Source organism: Cydia amplana, chromosome 17 (genome assembly GCF_948474715.1).
Source record: "Cydia amplana chromosome 17, ilCydAmpl1.1, whole genome shotgun sequence".
In the NCBI taxonomy this organism is placed as follows: Eukaryota; Metazoa; Arthropoda; class Insecta; order Lepidoptera; family Tortricidae; genus Cydia; species Cydia amplana.
The window spans coordinates 9,833,365-9,852,593 of record NC_086085.1 but is presented as its reverse complement, the minus strand read 5'-3'; the positions used below and the strand labels follow the sequence as shown (position 1 = coordinate 9,852,593).

At 37.6% G+C, this 19,229-nt stretch overlaps 1 protein-coding gene across 4 annotated transcripts in view; it reads left to right on the top strand.

Annotated features, from left to right (window-relative positions):
• The window catches only part of LOC134655904 (ETS-like protein pointed), a 180,006-nt gene that overhangs the window by 160,408 nt on the left and 369 nt on the right, over positions 1 to 19,229 (top strand). For 3 of the 4 annotated variants that reach the window (XM_063511402.1, XM_063511404.1, XM_063511405.1), the window contains 4 exons: positions 15,512 to 15,754; positions 16,886 to 17,041; positions 17,924 to 18,042; positions 18,635 to 18,792. In XM_063511402.1, coding sequence (XP_063367472.1) covers positions 15,512 to 15,754; positions 16,886 to 17,041; positions 17,924 to 18,042; positions 18,635 to 18,792 — 676 coding nt within the window. The remainder of the gene's footprint in view (positions 1 to 15,511; positions 15,755 to 16,885; positions 17,042 to 17,923; positions 18,043 to 18,634; positions 18,793 to 19,229) is intronic. The other variant, XM_063511403.1, reaches the window with a different exon arrangement.

Sequence of the window (19,229 nt, the reverse complement as noted above, 5' to 3'; positions counted from 1 at the left end):
GAGTTGATTATTACCTGATATGCCGAAAGATTATCAGACAGCTATATTAAGACAGCTAATCTAACTCTACGAACGAACTCTACAATAATTAAGACGCACAACAGATCAAGAAAGAATTAGAATACAATTTGGTTTGACAGAGGGGACTCCCTTCATATGTCGTTAGACTATAAACTAATTTAGGTGCTTGCGCTAATTTTCATGTTTCTCCGGGGGTTAGCAAAAAAATCGACGGTTGCGCAACAGTTGGTCGTGTAGCAGGTGGCGCGACAGGTCGGGCGCGTTCGTGTGTCTCCGTCGCTAGTCGTGCGCGCTCGGCGCTCGTCGTTCACACTCGGCCCACAATTTCCACGGCCGCCCTCTCATTCCGCCCGAAAGCTCGCAGTCGGCGATCAGGCGCGAAGCGGAGCGGTGCTACAAACTGCGTCAAGTCCGAAGCTTTCCGATTGACGTTTTGAGCGCGGACTTTTAATTTTGAAAGTTTATTTTTACTACAAACTCTGTTTTTTTTTCTATATTAATTATAAATTACAGTGCATATAAATTAGTTTAAACAGAAGTGCGTGGTAATGAGGTGTATTTAAGTGTTGGTACCGGTGCGGTGCCGGCCGGGTCAACCATGCTCCTAGTGGATTCTCCGCGCGAAGCCGCCGTGCCGCCGTGCGCGCTCGACCTGCCGATGTCGGCCCTCACTAAACTCAATTTCACGGACTACAGTGTAAAGTTAAAGGGGTATGAGGGTCAGGATCAGAACTCGAGGTTGAACTATGAACAGGCGTTAGCTAGTGTGGCGCGGCTGGGGTACGACCCTAGCCAGAAGGTGTACGAGCAGCCCCAGCAGAACAGGCTGGCGTTCGACCCTGCGCTGGACGCCATGTGTCCAGACGCCACATATGCCATAACCACAGGTTAGAATCTTTGACTGTGGGTAAACACAAAGCTGTTTGACTCGGTGTTTATCAAATAATTAAGGGCGATTATTTCCTTTTATTGTAAGGAACTTTTAAGGGCGATTATTTAATTTTCAGTTCAATTCAAAATATTTTATTTCGATTAAGTAACATGAATCACAAATCAACATACCGCCGCCAATAAACACTGAAAAGTTTTCAGTTTTAATTATTTCAATGATATTGTATGTGTCAATGATATATGTGTAGGTATCAGAGCACGTTGTATAAGATTGAACCTCTGCTATTATTAGAGAAGTAGGTACATGTACCTACATCACACACAAGGAAAATCCCGAGTATTTTTATTATAAATAACTTAGGTACATGAGTATAAATTTAGTAATATTTTTAACGTTCATACAAACATTAAAACATTTTAACTCGATTTATTAACCTTTATCCATTTCTTAATTTTTGTTTTCAAAATAAACAAGCAACATTCATTTATTTAAGTGGGTGATCCCTTTGGTGTAAGTTATACCAAATATTAACTCACATTTTCTTAACAATTAGGTTCCTATAATTATTCGAGTTTAAATTAATAATCTAACTTTTTTTAGGTAGGTCATTAATAAAAAATATAAATATAAACATTGATTCAGGTTGTAATATTTACTATAACACCGTCATTTAACTCATTAACGGTTTTGCGGTTACATCAGGAGGCAAGGTTCGAACAAATAGGTATAGGTAAGTGTTCGCAAATAATAATGAAGGTTAAATTACTAAATAAAATAACTCATGTTTTATTAAGGCGTAATAATTATTCGCGGTTTAATTATATATTCATTACATCATGTAATAAAAAAATCGGTAAAAGGTATAAAATTTTGCATTGAAATACACCTGCCTTGTCTTTTGTTCGGAAACCTGCTGTTTCTGAAATTCTGTAAGGACGGAAATGTCGTTCCGATCTTAAAACTTTTTTTATGTATCAAAATCTAGTAATATATACTTATCTATCTAATCTAGCTCAAAATTTATTTACATATTTGGCCAAACGGCTGGTTGAGGTCACTGGGGACAAAAGAGCTGGCAGCTTCCTCGCTCAACGAGTAAGCGTTACAATTCAGCGAGGAAATGCTGCCAGTATCTTTGGTACTAGGCCCCAGGGGCCCTCTTTAGATGTAGATTTTTAGTTTTCCTTTTTTAAGTAAAAGTTTTAGTTTTGTAGGTAGTTTTAATTTTATTTAGGTTATTTTATTGTTACTTATACTTATGTTGTTGTTCAATAAAGATTTAATAATTAAATTTAAAAAAAAATACGTGTAATAACATTGAAAGTAATACGTGTCATAACGTGTTCATTGAACCCAATCGTAAAGAAAAGTTGTATTATTTAATTATTATCTTTTACACTTAGGTAAATATTGATAATTGAATCGGTATGTAAGTAGTCACAGCTGTACTTCGGTACGTGTAAAACAAGCTAATCTTACCCATACAAGGACTAGAAGTTTCCAGCTTGGAAAGCTCTACCGGAAGCACTTTCGCCCGCCATGTTGGATCCGGCGCGCGCGCAAGCTTCCGCCGCGTGACGGGAATCAAAAGCTTCGCACTGGCGTCACATGACATTTGCATACATAGATTACGTGACAGCCATGTAAACTGTCTACCTGGACGATAGCAGGAAGTTTAAGTTTTATTATACAATACAATGTAATATCTATAAACTTATAGGTAGGTAATTTTGTAATATTATATGGGGGTAGAGTCCTATACGACAAACAAAAGAAAAATTATTAAACTTAATTCTATTGATGTTTTTTTCTTGGTATTTTCTTATTTGACTTGGAAATTTGTCAATTAAAATGTGTTATAATTGGAATATAAAATCATGGAGCGATCGTTTTTGATAGTACTATTACTGAATCGCGATTAGAAAGGGATTGAGATAGCTGTCAATCCATATTGATTTTGACGTAAGTGTATGGAAATCTGTTATTTCTAATCCCTTTCTGATCGCGGCATGATAATACATATGGTAGAGTAGAGATTTGAGTGATTTGTCTCTTGGCGAAACAAATATCCTTCCATACTTTTGAAATATATATTAGATAGTTACTTTAATTCGCTCTAAATTCTACTAAAGACTAACTGCAGTTCATCAAGTATTTATTGCATAGCCAGTATAATCTACCGCTTAACCCTAATCTTAATAGCCACAAGCCGGCCACTTAATCAATGGAACTGGACGCGAACTTGCAATGCGCACCACGCGCTGTGTTCTATGAATATTCATACAAGCTGTTCAGATTAAATCGCAGTTGACGCGTGTCCACCGATGACACGGCGCCCGATATGGCGAGAGTAACGGTGCGGTCGATCACCTTTCAGTAATCGCTTCCTTCCTTTTGTGACTACCCACAAATCTTGCGTGATCGCAATGAGAATAGAGTAAATTAAATATTTTTTATACCCGTAAACGAGACTTGTGCCCTATATGGATACAAGTGAAGATCAATGACATCGTTAACTTCGAACAACACGCTGTTCAACGCTTCGTGTCTCTATTACTGAAAAACGTGTCACGTATAATACACCCAGCCGCAAATTACATTGCCACTTTATGAATGAATTTATTTATAATGTAACGTGTCCTTACAATATTGCAGATCGCTATACACACAGCTTTATGAATTAATTCTATTCATAAAGTGGGTATGTACTTTTGCTACCCGCTGTACATTTTAAACTAAGTGTAACTTCATATTGAATGGTAGAGTATGATAGTATAACTACTTTTAAAGGGCTTCAAAATTGTCTTTGAAACAATCCACAAACCGCTCAGAGGGGCTACCACGAAAACCGTATTTGGCAAATTCTCTTTTACTCCAATGAAGGCGTAATTAAAGTGACAGAGAAAAAATGCCCGCAATCTGCGAATTTCGGTTTTCGCGGTAGCCCCTCAGTACAATACAATACACCTCACATAATGCTTTCTTTATTAACTGCTAAAACTAAACATGCGTAGCCGTCTTTATTATCCCTCGAGTTGTAAGTACACTACACGGAGCTTACCCTTATCTATGATACAAGATATAGGGGCAGGATGATTTAATTAGTACAATAAATATAGTTACTAGTTATACCGGCATCCGAAAACGTTAGAATCACCTGTCTAACTCTAAGGTGACCGCGACCATCTGCTGCCATCTGCGTTTAAAATAGCGGGGTGCCGCATTCCTCGATTCAGGATTGAACTTAGGTCACCTCAATTAAGAACTAATGGCTTAATAACTGGACGATTTAACACGGGTGCCTGCTGTTAAAATTATAATGTCTTGTCCTTATTGTTTTATTGGTGTAGCCAAAATAACTAGAGGTGTGTGGAAAGTTTTAAATTCTAGAACGAAAAGAACAAATAGCATATGCAATCATTTATTATTTTAGAAGATACTGCAAATCTATGCCCATTTTGCGCTGCAATTATAAAATGTAGAGTTAATAAGTGTTAAAGTGGTAGTTTCCGTAATCCGTTAAATATATTTTACAAGTCAAAATTATTTTATTAAGGTTCACGTCAGTTGTAAACTTCAATACATACGAGTATAATGTAAATACCTACCTCTACCTATATTATTATCACACATGCCTACATATCTTAATTGTAGCAGTAAAACTTTTGATACCTCCGCTTAGCGAAATATTTCACACCACAACTGTAAGCTTTAATTTAATAAAACCATAACTAAGAATGTGCTTAAATTATAAAAAAACTAGTCGTCAAGTGCATCAGTATCACATGTCCATGATGACGTCACCGTCTCGCCGCCGACGTCACGTTCATTCACAATATGGCCACTTCCGGCGGCGCATTTCCTCCCGCTCATAATCGTCATTCATTCACTCAATACTATCCCGTAATCAAAGCTTTCTACCTCTAGACGAGACAGAAGGGTCTAAACTCTAAAGTGAAGTGGTTTTTGTGTACAAGTTTTTTCTCTTGCTGTTTTGCTAAGCTAAATACTTACGCTCGGCTCCAACCGAAGGGACTGAGCAAAAAACCCGTTTAGGTAAGAGTAAAAAAATATGAATAGAAGTAGTATTGAATTCAATCTGTAAAAAACCGGCCAAGTGCGAGTCGGACTCGCGCACGGAGGGTTCCGCACCATCAACAAAAAATAGAGCAAAACAAGCAAAAAAAACGGTTACCCATCCAAGTACTGACCCCGCCCGACGTTGCTTAACTTCGGTCAAAAATCACGTTTGTTGTATGGGAGCCCCACTTAAATCTTTATTTTATTCTGTTTTTAGTATTTGTTGTTATAGCGGCAACAGAAATACATCATCTGTGAAAATTTCAACTGTCTAGCTATCACGGTTCGTGAGATACAGCCTGGTGACAGACGGACGGACGGACGGACGGACGGATGGACAGCGGAGTCTTAGTAATAGGGTCCCGTTTTTACCCTTTGGGTACGGAACCCTAAAAATGGCTATTCATTGAGAAATCGTGGATGTTACTACATAGTACATATTGTGAATACAATTATATCCAGCACTTTACAGACAACATAAACAGATTAATGAGTGTCCTGTGTTCATATTGTTTTACTTCAGCACAGGGCCTTTACTATGATGCGTACGATTTAAAAACCTCACCACCAAGCATAGACAATTTTATGCGATCGTTAACGCGTCGCAGGCGCAGCGCACGTCGCCATTGATGCGCTCACTTCCGCTCTCGTAGCGCCGCTATATCCTGTGGCGACCAATCATGCCACTCCCAACCTTAACTCAAACAAGTAAAGTCCAAAACAAAATTCACGTCTAGAATGGACTAGGATGCTGTCAGCTGTCAGATACAGTAATCTACAAACCCAAATAGACGTTAGATGTAAAGCAGGAAAGTTCAAATTGCATCAAACTTGTAGTGAAGGATCAGGTTATCTTGAAACTGTAAGTCCTGTATGAAAATTAAGACATCTTCCGCGTTATGGGTGGGACTTGTTTGATAGTTGGACATTCCATAAGGATTAACACTAAATCCATACATTATACCTACAAGTTGCTTGTTTATATTGTCGCTTATTATAATCTCTAGTTGCCACCAGATGCTCTCATAGTATTAAGATAATGCGATTAACTAGTTATTATTATGAACTACTTATTTCAAATACTCGAATCATACCTATGTACTTACGTATGAGTTATCGATAAGTATAAATATGTATAAATGACTACAATTTAAAAAATGCAAACCTAATATGTAGTATAACTAATAATTAAGTATGGAAATACACGTTCTGTTCTGATCGAGGTTAAATATTAATTAGGTCCATTTGGAATGGAATATATTCTCGGTCCACAGTTCCATACGGAGCGTGTAAGAATAACTAAATATGGTTAATTAAGCAAATCATAAGTGTAAGCATTATTTACGTAAATGGAAATAAATTAACACGCTACAGGAAAACAGGATAAGGATTTCCAGACGTTCGTTAACAACAAAATAAATTGGCTTTAGACTAACTGGGTTTTTCACTCGCCAAAGATTATCTTAACCTAAACGTAGAAATCAAAATGCGTTTATTTTACAAAAAAAAATTATGTGCCTAAATACGTCTTTTAGCCATCTCAAAAAAATTATCGCAGTATCCAACATTAACTGTAACACAATGCTTTCCTGTGGAATAGTTAACTACAAAAATAAGTTTAAAAACTTTCTCAGTCATATCATCAACGTGACACTATCTAATAAGTAGGTATATACTGATAGAAAGTAAAAAAAGCTAAAGTAAATACTTAGGTATCACATAGGGCTTTGTGAGCGAGGTTTGATCTTTAGATGTCGCAAGTAGGTATATGTATACACCTTCTCAGGTGTATTATATTGTCTATACTCAGAAAGACTTGGTATATGCTTTGCTTTGCACTTGCTATATGAATCTAAGGACTACCTCAAAACTGTTTACGTTTACGTAAGCTATGTAGAGACGAAGTTTATTAGCAGAGCAACAGCGTACCTAGATCTTTATCCAGCTCAATGTAGCGATACGAGTACACCATTGTACGAGCCTCTATCTAAAACCTCACCTACTTTAAATAAGAACGGATTAGATTTTGTATATATTTACGGCTTCCCTTATGCCGCGGTCAGCTCGCTCGGTGCCGATGCAGGTCCCCCATTCGTTTTTGTGGCGCGCGCGCATCGCAGGTGTCGCGGCACCTGCCGAATAACGCTCGCATATACCACGACTTTACATAATAGGTACTAAACAAATATGCCTTAATGTAGTCACAAACAGCTTGTCTTATCAGTAGTACAACAATAGTCCCTCCTTAACTGTTCAATTTACACTTGTAACTGCGTTTGATTTAGACTTATAGTTGTTTATATCCACTAGATGTGTTTACCGCTTCAGCCTGTTTGACTTTGACACCCTTTATAAGATAGGATATAGGATAGGATGATATCGGCTATCGGGTACCAAATGACAATTGACAAGATAGCCATATTAAATTTACTTATCACTAGACTTATTGAATTGTTTAGTGCTGTCTAATGCAAAATAATACTTCTATATTAATTTTAAATACTTAATTTAATAGTGTCATTCGAAATACTTAGTAGTGTAGTATAAGTAACCATTTTTTTTAAATAACACTAACTACATAACCAACTGCAAATCCTTTCTTAATTTCAAAATGTTGTTAAGACATATTTTTCAATGGGTTAACATTTAGTCAATGCCTATATCGTGTCGATGTTTTTTTGGTATCTATATCGATTCTTTAATTCATACATTTAAATTTATAATTATAACAACCCGACTGGTTTTAAGCTTTTTATACCGAGCAAACACAAATTCACAGATAATCGATAAAATTCTTCTTTTTTTATAATGTTCAATCTGACTACATCTGCCGCGACAGTTTCATTATAAATTAACGCCAACATATTCCACCGGATATTATTGTAAGCTTGTTTTTTGTAAAAATATTCTATAATAGATAATGTAAAGCTCTATCGAGGTAAAACGCAGTATTATGTATACGTAGTGCTATTACGTGGACGCCATATGCCATTTTACGAGCGATAAATATCGACTCTGTGTTTAGCTAATTCTCAGCAGAGACATTATTCCCAACGCCTGTAAGCGCATCGTCTCAGGCATACCATTATAAATATGATATCACAGCACGTAGTTTTCTGAAGCTCTAAGTTCTACATGCACTGGTTCGACTACAGCTGTGGGATCAATAAGCGTTGGGAATAGAAGTCCAGAGCCGTAGTACTGATTGGTACTCTTTATTTTTAAACCAAGTTGAGGTCATGACGCTGTAATAACATTCGGTTTTATGAACGACGATTTTTGTCTCATTAATATTTTTCTTGGTAAACAGCTACGTCAGGTAGGGTAGAATTGAGGAATATTATATACCTACCTATAACTATGCCTAGGTATGAAGTTACCTATGACTATGATGACGTAACAAAACAATGTTAAATAAATACATCTACAAGTAGGTGCATACCTGTATTGTGAACACCGAGTCTCTACGTTTTAAGTACCTGTTTGATTAATTTAGACTCTACTTTTTAACGAAATAAATATTTAAGAACGTGGGTAGGAAGATATATTTAATAAAAATAATTACGATAGGAAATGTCTACATAACAAAGCGTGTGGCGTCTGCGACATAAAATAATATATTTAACACTTCCTGTCGAAAGATGTTCCAATTTTGAATTTGATTTAAACGCGCTGCGCTGACAACCATTTCCTCTATCTTTCGAACGGTCGCGCATTTTTCCCACAATTTTTGTTTTATTACAGAACACTCCGCGTGTGACAACTTGTCTCTTAATTGACAAATTATTCCAAATTGTTTATCTGAGAAATAAAATTGTTATGTTTATGTTATAAAAATCTGGGCTATTGGCGGAGAGTCACACATTTCCTAATAAATTTGTAAATGCTACCTAATGAAGAAATAAAGTTATGTTATGTACCTATTACCTATTACATATAACCTCAGGCTAGTTCAATCTTGGTTCTATGTCACGTCACCTATTGGTCACCTGCAATTATGTTACACAACGAAGGCTGCAAAAGTATCTGACACGACCTTTTTTGTAGAGCCATAAGAGCGTGTCACACATTTTTGCGGCCTTCGAAGAGTAACATATTATTGCAGGTGACTGTACCTAGTACCTATTACTAATACCATATAAACTTAGGTACTTTATTACTTCGGTTTATACTACACGTGTTTTATAAAATTACTGCGTGTGTGCATAAAGTGTGTGTGTGTAAGTCCCTAGTAATAAAGTACCTAGTTCGATTATTTATTTAAAAAATCTTTTTGTTAGGTAACTACCTATGAATTTGTATATTATATTTAATTTTAAACTACCTATGAATTTGTATATTATATTTAATTTTAAAAGCGATCAACTGCTTTTGTATCATTCTTTCTTCAGTTTAATCCATCTCATAGGACCATAGACAAGTAAAATTTAATTATAATTAATAGGGCAGCGCTATTTGTGTCAAAACAGCGGCGTTTGGGCGACAGCGGGCTGTCACCGAGCGCTCACCTGCGCCCGTTGATTCTAATTTTAAAAATTCATATTTCGACTTCCGCTCTCAAATGGGAATTGGCGCGATATGTGACGACCGACGCACTATCTACAATTTTAAAATGTTAACTCAAAAACGTTCGTTATTATGATCGATTATTTTATTGTTTTTGCAAACATTTTTTTTTACAACAAAACACGCCTCTGTCACTAACGCCATTGGCTTAAAAGAGGCCTCCAGGCCAAAATTGTATTAAAAAAAAACTAACGCCATATGGCAGGTTTAGCGCGTGCTTCGAGGAGAAAAAAAAAGTTGTGGAACATTTTCGCGGTCTCATATTTCGAAGAACAGAATAAAAAAGTTTGACTGTCTTGCAGCTGTGGTGCGGGGTCTAAGGTTACTGTCGCGTGTGATGCCTCATTACTGTTGAACACCGATGTCTTGTAAGCCTAACATACATTTAGAGGGTTTATACTTAAGTTGAATTTATGCTAATCCTTTCCAGAACGAAATTAATAAAATATTGCCTGCAATTATGCCGGCTCTTATTCAAACAAAAATCAGGCTTTGTCAAATTTGAAAAATGTAAGCGCTAAGGTTCGATCTCGCATACAAATTTTGAATTTCCTGCTTTTTTCTATTGACAAAGTTGGCTTGCCAGAGTATAATTTCAAATGAATATTAGGTACTAATTTCACAATACATTTACAAGATAGAATAGGGTATTAAACTGTATTTAAAATAAATTAATTATTAGATAAATTATTTTACACTAGGTATTCATGAAATAAAGCACCAGATAATTATTAAAAAAACACAGATAGGAGTTATCTTTAAACACAAGTTGTATTTAATAAATCGGATAGAAATATAAAAAGCAGGTGAGTTGACCCTGACGTCACGATGTAATGTTTTATATAAATTCCATATTATCAAATCGTTTTGACAGTTCTAAAAAGTAGCTGATTTGACTAGTAGGATAATACCCTAAAGGGAGAAATCAGATTTTATTCAGTTTTAACATACTATATACAAAGGTAGAATCTGTGCGGAAAGAGAAGAGTCGTGAAATGTAAGTATGGGATCCAGTACATTCTACGACTCTTTTCTTTCCGCACAGACTCTACCTACCTTAAAAATAATAAAGGCAAGTGAGCTGTCACAAACAGCCAGCCAATCACATTTGAGACAAGTATAGTTCCGAGTAGAATACGTATTTGAATATTTTGAATTCGCATTCGAATTTCAAATGTGTATTTTCTCAATTCTCCGCTGTTCTCCGGTCTTGCACCAATGGTCGCGCGACCTTTCGACCCGGCGCGCGCGAGGCGTGGCCGCGCCCGATTGGCTCGCCCCGCCCCCTCCGCTCCACGCCCCCCGATCGAGCGCAGCCGATATCGTATCGTAGAAACTCGTTAATTTTCTTTCAATGCCGAAATTTATAACATAAAGGTACGGTTGCAGGAAAATTCGAATTTAGAATAATGTTGTTGATTAGATTTGCTGAAAGCTGGCGGTGCGCAGTAGGCACACTAAATGAAGTTAATTAACTATATTTATCTAGTTTCCTTGTACCTAGTTGTGGTTGAATGAACTTTGTTATTTAGTTCTCTACTACCCGAGCGCTTTTTACAGTTTGTATACCTTCCTACTTTTACCTACACTTCGTTTAGAAAATAGTTTATATCAAGAAAAAAAATCTCAAGATTTTTAGCAAAAAAAATTTTCTTCATAACTTAAATTATATAAGTATCTAAATACAACAAAAAAAAAAACAAGAATTAGGTAGGTACTCACAATCTTGTAATTTGTAATACTTATCTACCTAATCTTGGTTCAATTCACCTTCTTTGTCTTTGTAAGTAGGTACCTATACTTAGCTTTATGCCTAGTAACTAATTTAATTAACACATTTAAACTCACACTCAATTAACTACCCTCATGTTAACAAAACAAAGAGCCCATATAAGTCGTCGCGAGACGAATCGCGCAGGTCACGAGGCCGAGCGTGCTTTTTTTGGCGTTTTTCTAAATTTATTATCTCTTTATACACGTTTTTCTAAATTTATTATCTTTTTTCACGCGTTTTTCTAAATTTATAGTCTCTTTTGACGCTCGGGGAATTGTAATTAGGCATTATGGGTTCATTAAAATATCTTAAGGATATTTTGTACGTATTTGTCGTCGTGACATTGATTTGTTTACGAGGAGAAGAATGTGAGGGTATTTCACTTTTTTACACGTCTGATTAGGTGTTTCCGTTAAGTTAAATGTAGTTGTTTGTGTGTCTATTTTTATTGAGCCGTTTATTTTAAGAATCACACGTAATTGTATATTAGGAAGTTAATGTTTTACGTACCTATGTTAAACGGTGTGCGACACGTTAACGAATCTGATTAACCTGTCAAATCCCACGATATGACGTCACCATAAGCGTTCTGGCTCATATGAGCCAGAACGCTATGGTGACGGCTCATATACAGGGTGCCCAGTAATTAGTGGATATAACCTTCTAACCACCGACAGAGCACCTTAGGCTGGTCCAGAAAATGCACTTATAGGTCTAGTAAAAGTTTCGTGGTTTTCGAGATAATCGAACTTTTCTGTCTTTTTTAATGGCTAGCTCCATACTTCACTTTAACCACAATCTAGGCCATATCTTTGTCTGTAAAGATGCAATTAGCGTGTGTGATACCATTTTAGAGTCAGTATTAGATAAACTATTTTTAAGAAAGTTGGCCATTCTGTTCTCCATACATTTTTTTTTTCACCACAAACGATCAAACTTATTGAAATTTTTTAAGAAAAAATTGATTGGAATTTTTTGTGTTGCCACCATAAAGCGACAACCATAGGTGGGAACGAAAGCTCCGATCGCTGTGTCTCGCTCCAACCTATGGTAGCCACACAAAAAAATCCAATCCATTTTTTCTTAAAAAATTTCAATATGTTTGATCGTTTGTGGTGAAAAAAAAATGTATGGAGAACAGAATGGCCAACTTTCTTAAAAATAGTTTATCTAATACTGATTCTAAAATGGTATCACACACGCTTATTACATCTATACAGTCAAAGATATGGCCTAGATTGTGATTAAAGTGAAGTATGGAGCTAGCCATTAAAAAAGACAGAAAAGTTCGATTATCTCGAAAACCACGAAACTTTTACTAGACCTATAAGTGCATTTTCTGGACCAGCCTAAGGTGCTCTGTCGGTGGTTAGAAGGTTATCCACTAATTACTGGGCACCCTGTATATGAGCCGTGGGAGCTGACAGATTAATAATTTATGAATGAATAACCTATAGTTGTAGAGCAGTAGGTTCGTAAATACCCGACGTAAACAAACTTAGAGATAGATTTTTTTTCTTTAACTTTTTGTGACATGAGTCAAAAAAAAATTAAACATTACGAATTACGTTCCTATGCGTTCTGAATACAATCACCAGAAAACGCAGGAGGTAGGCAAGTAGGTACTTAATACCAATAACCCACTAAAACTTATCTGATGGTTCAACCGAAAATGTCCAATTTAAACCAAAAATGCACATCGATAACATGGGACCCCTTGATACCCGTTACAAAGTTTCCAAAATTACGAAATTTCTACATTGAAAAATGTCGGAAACGAAATGTTTAATTTCGAAAGTGAATCCTTTCTTTCATTTTCTCCTGATATTTTCTAGCACTTCCGCAACTTGCAGATCTGTCAACCCAAACAAAAATAAACAAAACAACATCGCATTTGTTTTAACAACGCGTCCCCAACGGCTACGCGTGAAGGTCTCGTATTTAAAACAGTGAGCCGCGATGTGATTGCGTGCTCAGAGTGCGTGGCGGGGTCAGCGGTCAGCTCGCGGACTCCATTCATCGCAACACTGTACCGTCCACACTGTTCAATGACTATTTGTCATCCTTATTACCAACACATAAGGACCACCAATGATCAGAACTAACATCAACATATTTAACTGGCCATAGATAGACCTTATCTCGTTTTAATAAGGTTTAAGAATGGTAATTTAACGGTGACGATGGTACAACGTGACTGAACTAACTGATGCCGAAGTATGTAGTATCTGTGTCCAGGCTACTCCATTAGTTTTTATTGAAATCCGTAACCCATAGGTATACGCATGGGGTACACGGGTTTTGAACTGATATTTCAAGCTGAGAACTACTTGTAATTTAAATTAATAAGTTACGCGTCTAGACCTTGACAATGACAATGAATATTTTTAAGCATTACTGCCACTAGGTTATTGAACTAGAATAGACTTGTTATTCCGTTTCAGCATTTTCAGCAACGATTCTTTGGTTGGGTATAAAGATAATAACGGAAATACTACACTACTTAACCTAACCTTACCCGTCCAATATTATCATTTCATACATATTTAGTTATAGATACAACACAGTCGACTTACTAGTAAAACAATTGACTGTAACTTTGCTTATTTTATGTTTATTACCTAGCAGACGTTCTTTGTTCTAACACGCTTGTATGTACCTATACTTACGTGCTATGAGTGTATCGTCGCCCTAATGAACTGGCCATTGTATATCTTACTGCAACGAGGTAAGGTCTACCGATCTTCAGTTCAGTATGACACTGTAACTAACATAAAAATGCGTGGTAGACTGACTAGATATAAAAATATAAACAATTTTGTTACCTATTCACGGAAGGAAGTCAGACGAAATTAAATCAAATTAATTTCATAGATAATGCGAAATTTTTAAGTTATTCAATTCTAATTCAAAGTGAGTTAATTAGCGTCCGTGTCCGTCTAAGCTAACTCTGCACCTACTTGAACAGGCCAAAGACAGGTGGTGTCATTATAATATAAACGTCGTATTTTCATAGAAATTTGACATTACCTCACTTTATCATTGGAAATTCCATGTAGTTAGCTTGGTTTGGTTCGACTCTATCGTTATTTTAGGTCCGTTGCGATTGTTACGTGTTTAAGGAAAACTTTACTTTATCCCTTTAAAGAACTTATTCTATAAGTTGATTTTTATGACACGGGTTCAGAGGTTAAGTTCAGAATATTTGTGTCATTAGTTTGTCAAAATGACGTAAATATGACTTATGTATCTAACTTTACTAGTGAATAGTTTTAGTAACTATTAGAAATTTTAGAACATACCTAGTTTTATATTTTGACTATTTTAATTATAAGATAAGATACCGTCACAGTTTTTTAGTCCCTACCTAGACGAGACCCAAAATACCCATTTGGGCCCATTGGCCCAAAAGCTATCTTACTTCTGTTCTGATGAATGAAATTAGGAATGTAACTTCGCAGTCTACAGCTACACAATGTTTTGAGTCGAAACTTTCGACCGTCCTAACTTTTCGGGTTCAACCAAATGTCAACAATCAATACCTGGCCAGATACCATACCATATGTTCTTACACAAAACATACTTGAACCGCACGTCCAGCAGACCTGGCGAAACGTTAGGATCCCTCCACTATCATTTAAAACGCCCTATTGTCTTAGCAACTTAAACACTCATACGCTCTTTTCGTCCTCTGACCTACACCGCTTTAAATCAAAACAGCTCATCACTATAACAGAATCTCAGCAGTTGAGTCATTGTGGAGCTATCACGAGGATTTTTAGACAACTAATTTCTCAATTCGAAAACGTCGTATGTGTCTTGTAATCGTTGTGCGCTTGCGTCGTTTAGCGGGCGCTGCGCGGGCGCGTCGAGGCGGGCTCGGAACAAAGGGCGCGCCGTGAACCGCGACCGTCGCGCTTCGGTACCGCCCGCCATCGGGCACGCAGCGATCACACTGTCCTGATTTTTAGTTTAGGTATATGCAGAATATGTTAGCCATGAATTGATTTGGACAATTTCTAGTCCTCTAGGTATACGATGCGAGTAGGGTAAACTTGACTAAATATCGATTCTCTTACGTCCTCTTTTTATCTTTAGGTAGACATACAACATCTAGACGAGATAGAATATGCTTTCTTCCTGAAACTGTTTCTAAAATGTTTGTATCTTTATTCCAGGTGGTTACACGACAGGCGGCCCCCGCGACTCCACCTACGGGTACACGGAAGCGGCGGCAGCGCCGGCGCCCGCGCCCCCGGCCGCCTCCCCCCTGGACGAGTACTACCAGCCCGAGTACCCGGCGCCGCCCGCGCCGCAGCCCTACTTAGACGAGTACTACCACCACGCGCACCACTCGCAGCCGCTCATAGCGCACGAACACAAATACCAGCCACATGCGTACACCAAGCCTTATCCTAGAGGTAATAAGTTCACTAACCCGGGTACCCTTTTACACACACAATGACACACGAGCATCCACCACCAATTGATCCATGACCTTCTAAATCCCCTAAACACCCTCCTAAAGGCAGCCTCTACTTAAGTACCTACCCAGTTACCTACCTATTTGATACACGATAGCTAACTTTACTTCTTAAACTATAAGCATTAATCCGGATAAGTACCCTGTAAAAACGACATTAAATTAAAACAAATTGCAAACATATTATCAAGGGTTAATTAAATTTTAATGTTGTTTAACCATACTACATTGAAATCAGGCAACCATAAAACGCTAAAATTTTCCCATCGCGATAAAGCGACGAAATTTCAAAGCGTTTTATCTCACGGGTTTTTGATGAGGCTATCGCACCCTTATACTTTTTATTTTTAAAATACGGGATTTCATTCTTGCGCGCAATACGAGTATGTGTCGTGTTGATTATAATTACAGTAAATAAAGTTCCACGTAACAAGCTCTCTCATTAGAAAAAAGATCACAGGACGATAGTAGCAACAAAGAAACATACTGATACACGACACTAAATTAAAGAAGATATTCAGTTGCAAGACACAAATTCGTTCGTCTTTCATCTTTTATTTATTCACCGAGTGTCGGGTTCACGTCTCGAGATGCATCACACCTTTGAAACGAAAACGTCCGACGTTTTATAATGTTCCACAGTTACTTAGTTCATTATTATTTTATCCATACGCTAGTTCTGATACTCGCTATAGAACCATTTATAATTGCTTGAATCCTTAATGAATTGATCATTAAAGCGATCAACGTATCATTGACGGATTATCTTTAATGGCCAAGTATTAGATACTTAATAACTATTTTAGTTTAATAACATGAATTATCATAGCTTGCTAATTTTCCTGTAGCTTTAACGAGAGATTACGTCCCTTCAGCCAGCCAACTTCCTGGTTTACTGGTGTACCTACTTATTGTTAGTCAAGAATAGAAATAGGTATCTTTCATGTGAAGGTACTATATTCTAATTAGGCATATTAGATATGACTTAGGTACCCAGACAGCATTAAATAACGGGATGTAAATAGCATAAGATGTCCTATCCTTGTCTAATTGTATGTGAACTCCTCAGGTGCGGGCGGGAGGTACGGCGGCGAAGGTTACGGCGAGAGCTACCCGGCGGAGTACGGAGGCACATGCTCGGAGTGGAGCGAGTGGCCCGGCGAGCAGCACGCGCTCATACCGCAGGACAAGCTCGCCTACCCCGCCTCTGGACCTTGCTTCACTGGTACGTGTATAACCAAATAGGACTCTATAAGCATTGATACTATGTTCAAAATTGAGTGTCGTGTTCCGACTTGATTATGTTGTGTGTTGTAGCTAACCCGTGTACCCCTTGTTGGGAATTTTAGGCTTTGTACTCGTTACAAAAATCTACTTACAAAGAGACTGTAGAGATTTATGATGCCAGGGGCCCGTTTCTCAAAAGCTTGTAACTTGTAATACAACGACCAATGTATCCATTTGACCTACATTTTAATAGGAGTAGGTACCAATATCTAGGCATAAAAAAGTGAATGAAGCAGGAATCATGTTCTCATTGAAGCCGTGTATAAAAATCTGCTCATTAATTATTGCGCTATGTTTCCCTATATGGTATTTCCCTGTTTTCTGCTCTATACCTACAGATTCCAAGTTAAATACGTATTTTGTTAATTATGTAATAACAACTGGTCAACCGCAACCTTCCCTAATCTTAAGCCCCCATTTATCAAGTAGCATCACATTCGCATAAGATTTTCATTCGCGTAAGAATTAATTTTACTATGTAGATATGGTCACGAAGAACACAACACCAATACAAATACAACCCTTACTTGCGATGAATCTCGTAAACACTTCTTTCACTATCATAAAGCGGTCTATCACCGTAATCAGGCGGATCTATTAAAGTGTTGCTACGTTAGCTACGTACGCAAATTGCCAATAATTTTAAGTTTATAACATAATAAACTAGGTTTAGTCCACATCACAGCTACTTTTAAAAAACCACCCCGTAACAAACTTACCTTGCGTCCGATTGAAGTGATAGTGTATCTTTTGCTAACTCAAACCCCCTATGGTAAAGAATGCCCCGTACATCGTAAAGCAAGTGTGTGTGAACTTGCAGGTTCAGGCCCCATCCAGCTGTGGCAGTTCCTCCTCGAGTTGCTGACAGACAAGGGCTGCCAGGGCTTCATCTCGTGGACCGGCGACGGCTGGGAGTTCAAGCTCACCGACCCTGATGAGGTGAGTCTCGTCACTTGCAGGTTCAGGTCCCATCCAGCTGTGGCAGTTCCTGCTGGAGCTGCTGGTAGACAAGAGCTGCCAGGGCTTCATCCCAAGCATCTCCCCAACCCTGATGAAGTACTTGTCTTGACTATGTCCCGTACGAAGCGAAGGTATACATATCCATTACAGAACTCTGTTCCCGTTGTGACAAAATATTGGCTAAAATATTGGGTTGTATATTGGGTAACTGATAAATTAGGAGTTGCGCTACTGCTGGTACGAAGATCATAGGCTTCCTTTGATGTCAGCGAGTGAATTATATTCAAGTCTTACATATTTATCCGACTGGAAGTTCCGTAGCGAGGGTTGCTCAGGGAAAATCTTCCTGTTTAACTTAAACTAATATCTGAATAAAAACTCTTTTAAGGGAACACTGCTAACCAGTACTAGAGTCAAATCTTCAACCGTCTAGTCTAGAGTTCGACCAAGCTAACTGCAGCGAATTTTACCGCACAGAGCGCGAAAGTGCACAATAACACTTCAAGCTTATTGCAAAGAAAGAGTATTTTAGGAATATTGGAACATGCTCTAATATCGTCTTGTATTGCAGGTGGCGCGACGCTGGGGCATCCGGAAGAACAAGCCCAAGATGAACTACGAGAAGCTGTCGCGCGGCCTGCGCTACTACTACGACAAGAACATCATCCACAAGACCGCCGGCAAGCGCTACGTCTACCGCTTCGTCTGCGACCTGCAGAGCTTGCTCGGGTAAGGAAAACTTTCACACTCTTGTCTTGTCTTGTGTGTTGTTGTTTGTTTTTGTTGGTGTTGTCCGGTTTGAACTGCAACCTGACGCCGTTAGCTCGAATTCTTAAGTTTCTTGAGTATATTTGTGCGCAATCAAATGCTTACCACCCTGTGTGCTTTCTATAAGGTTGGCTACATTGTAAATCTAATCAGAATCACTTATATTAACACGATAAAAAGACAATAGGGTATTTTCCTACTAGTCAAATCAGTTTCTTTTTTAGAACTGTCAAAACGATTTGCTAATATGGAATTTATATGAAACATTACACAGTGACGACACGGTCAACTCACCTACTTTTTATATTTCTATCCGATTTATTAAATAGGACTGACTTGTGCTTAAAAATAACTGTTATCTATGTTTTTCTAATAATTATTTGGTGCTTTATTTCATG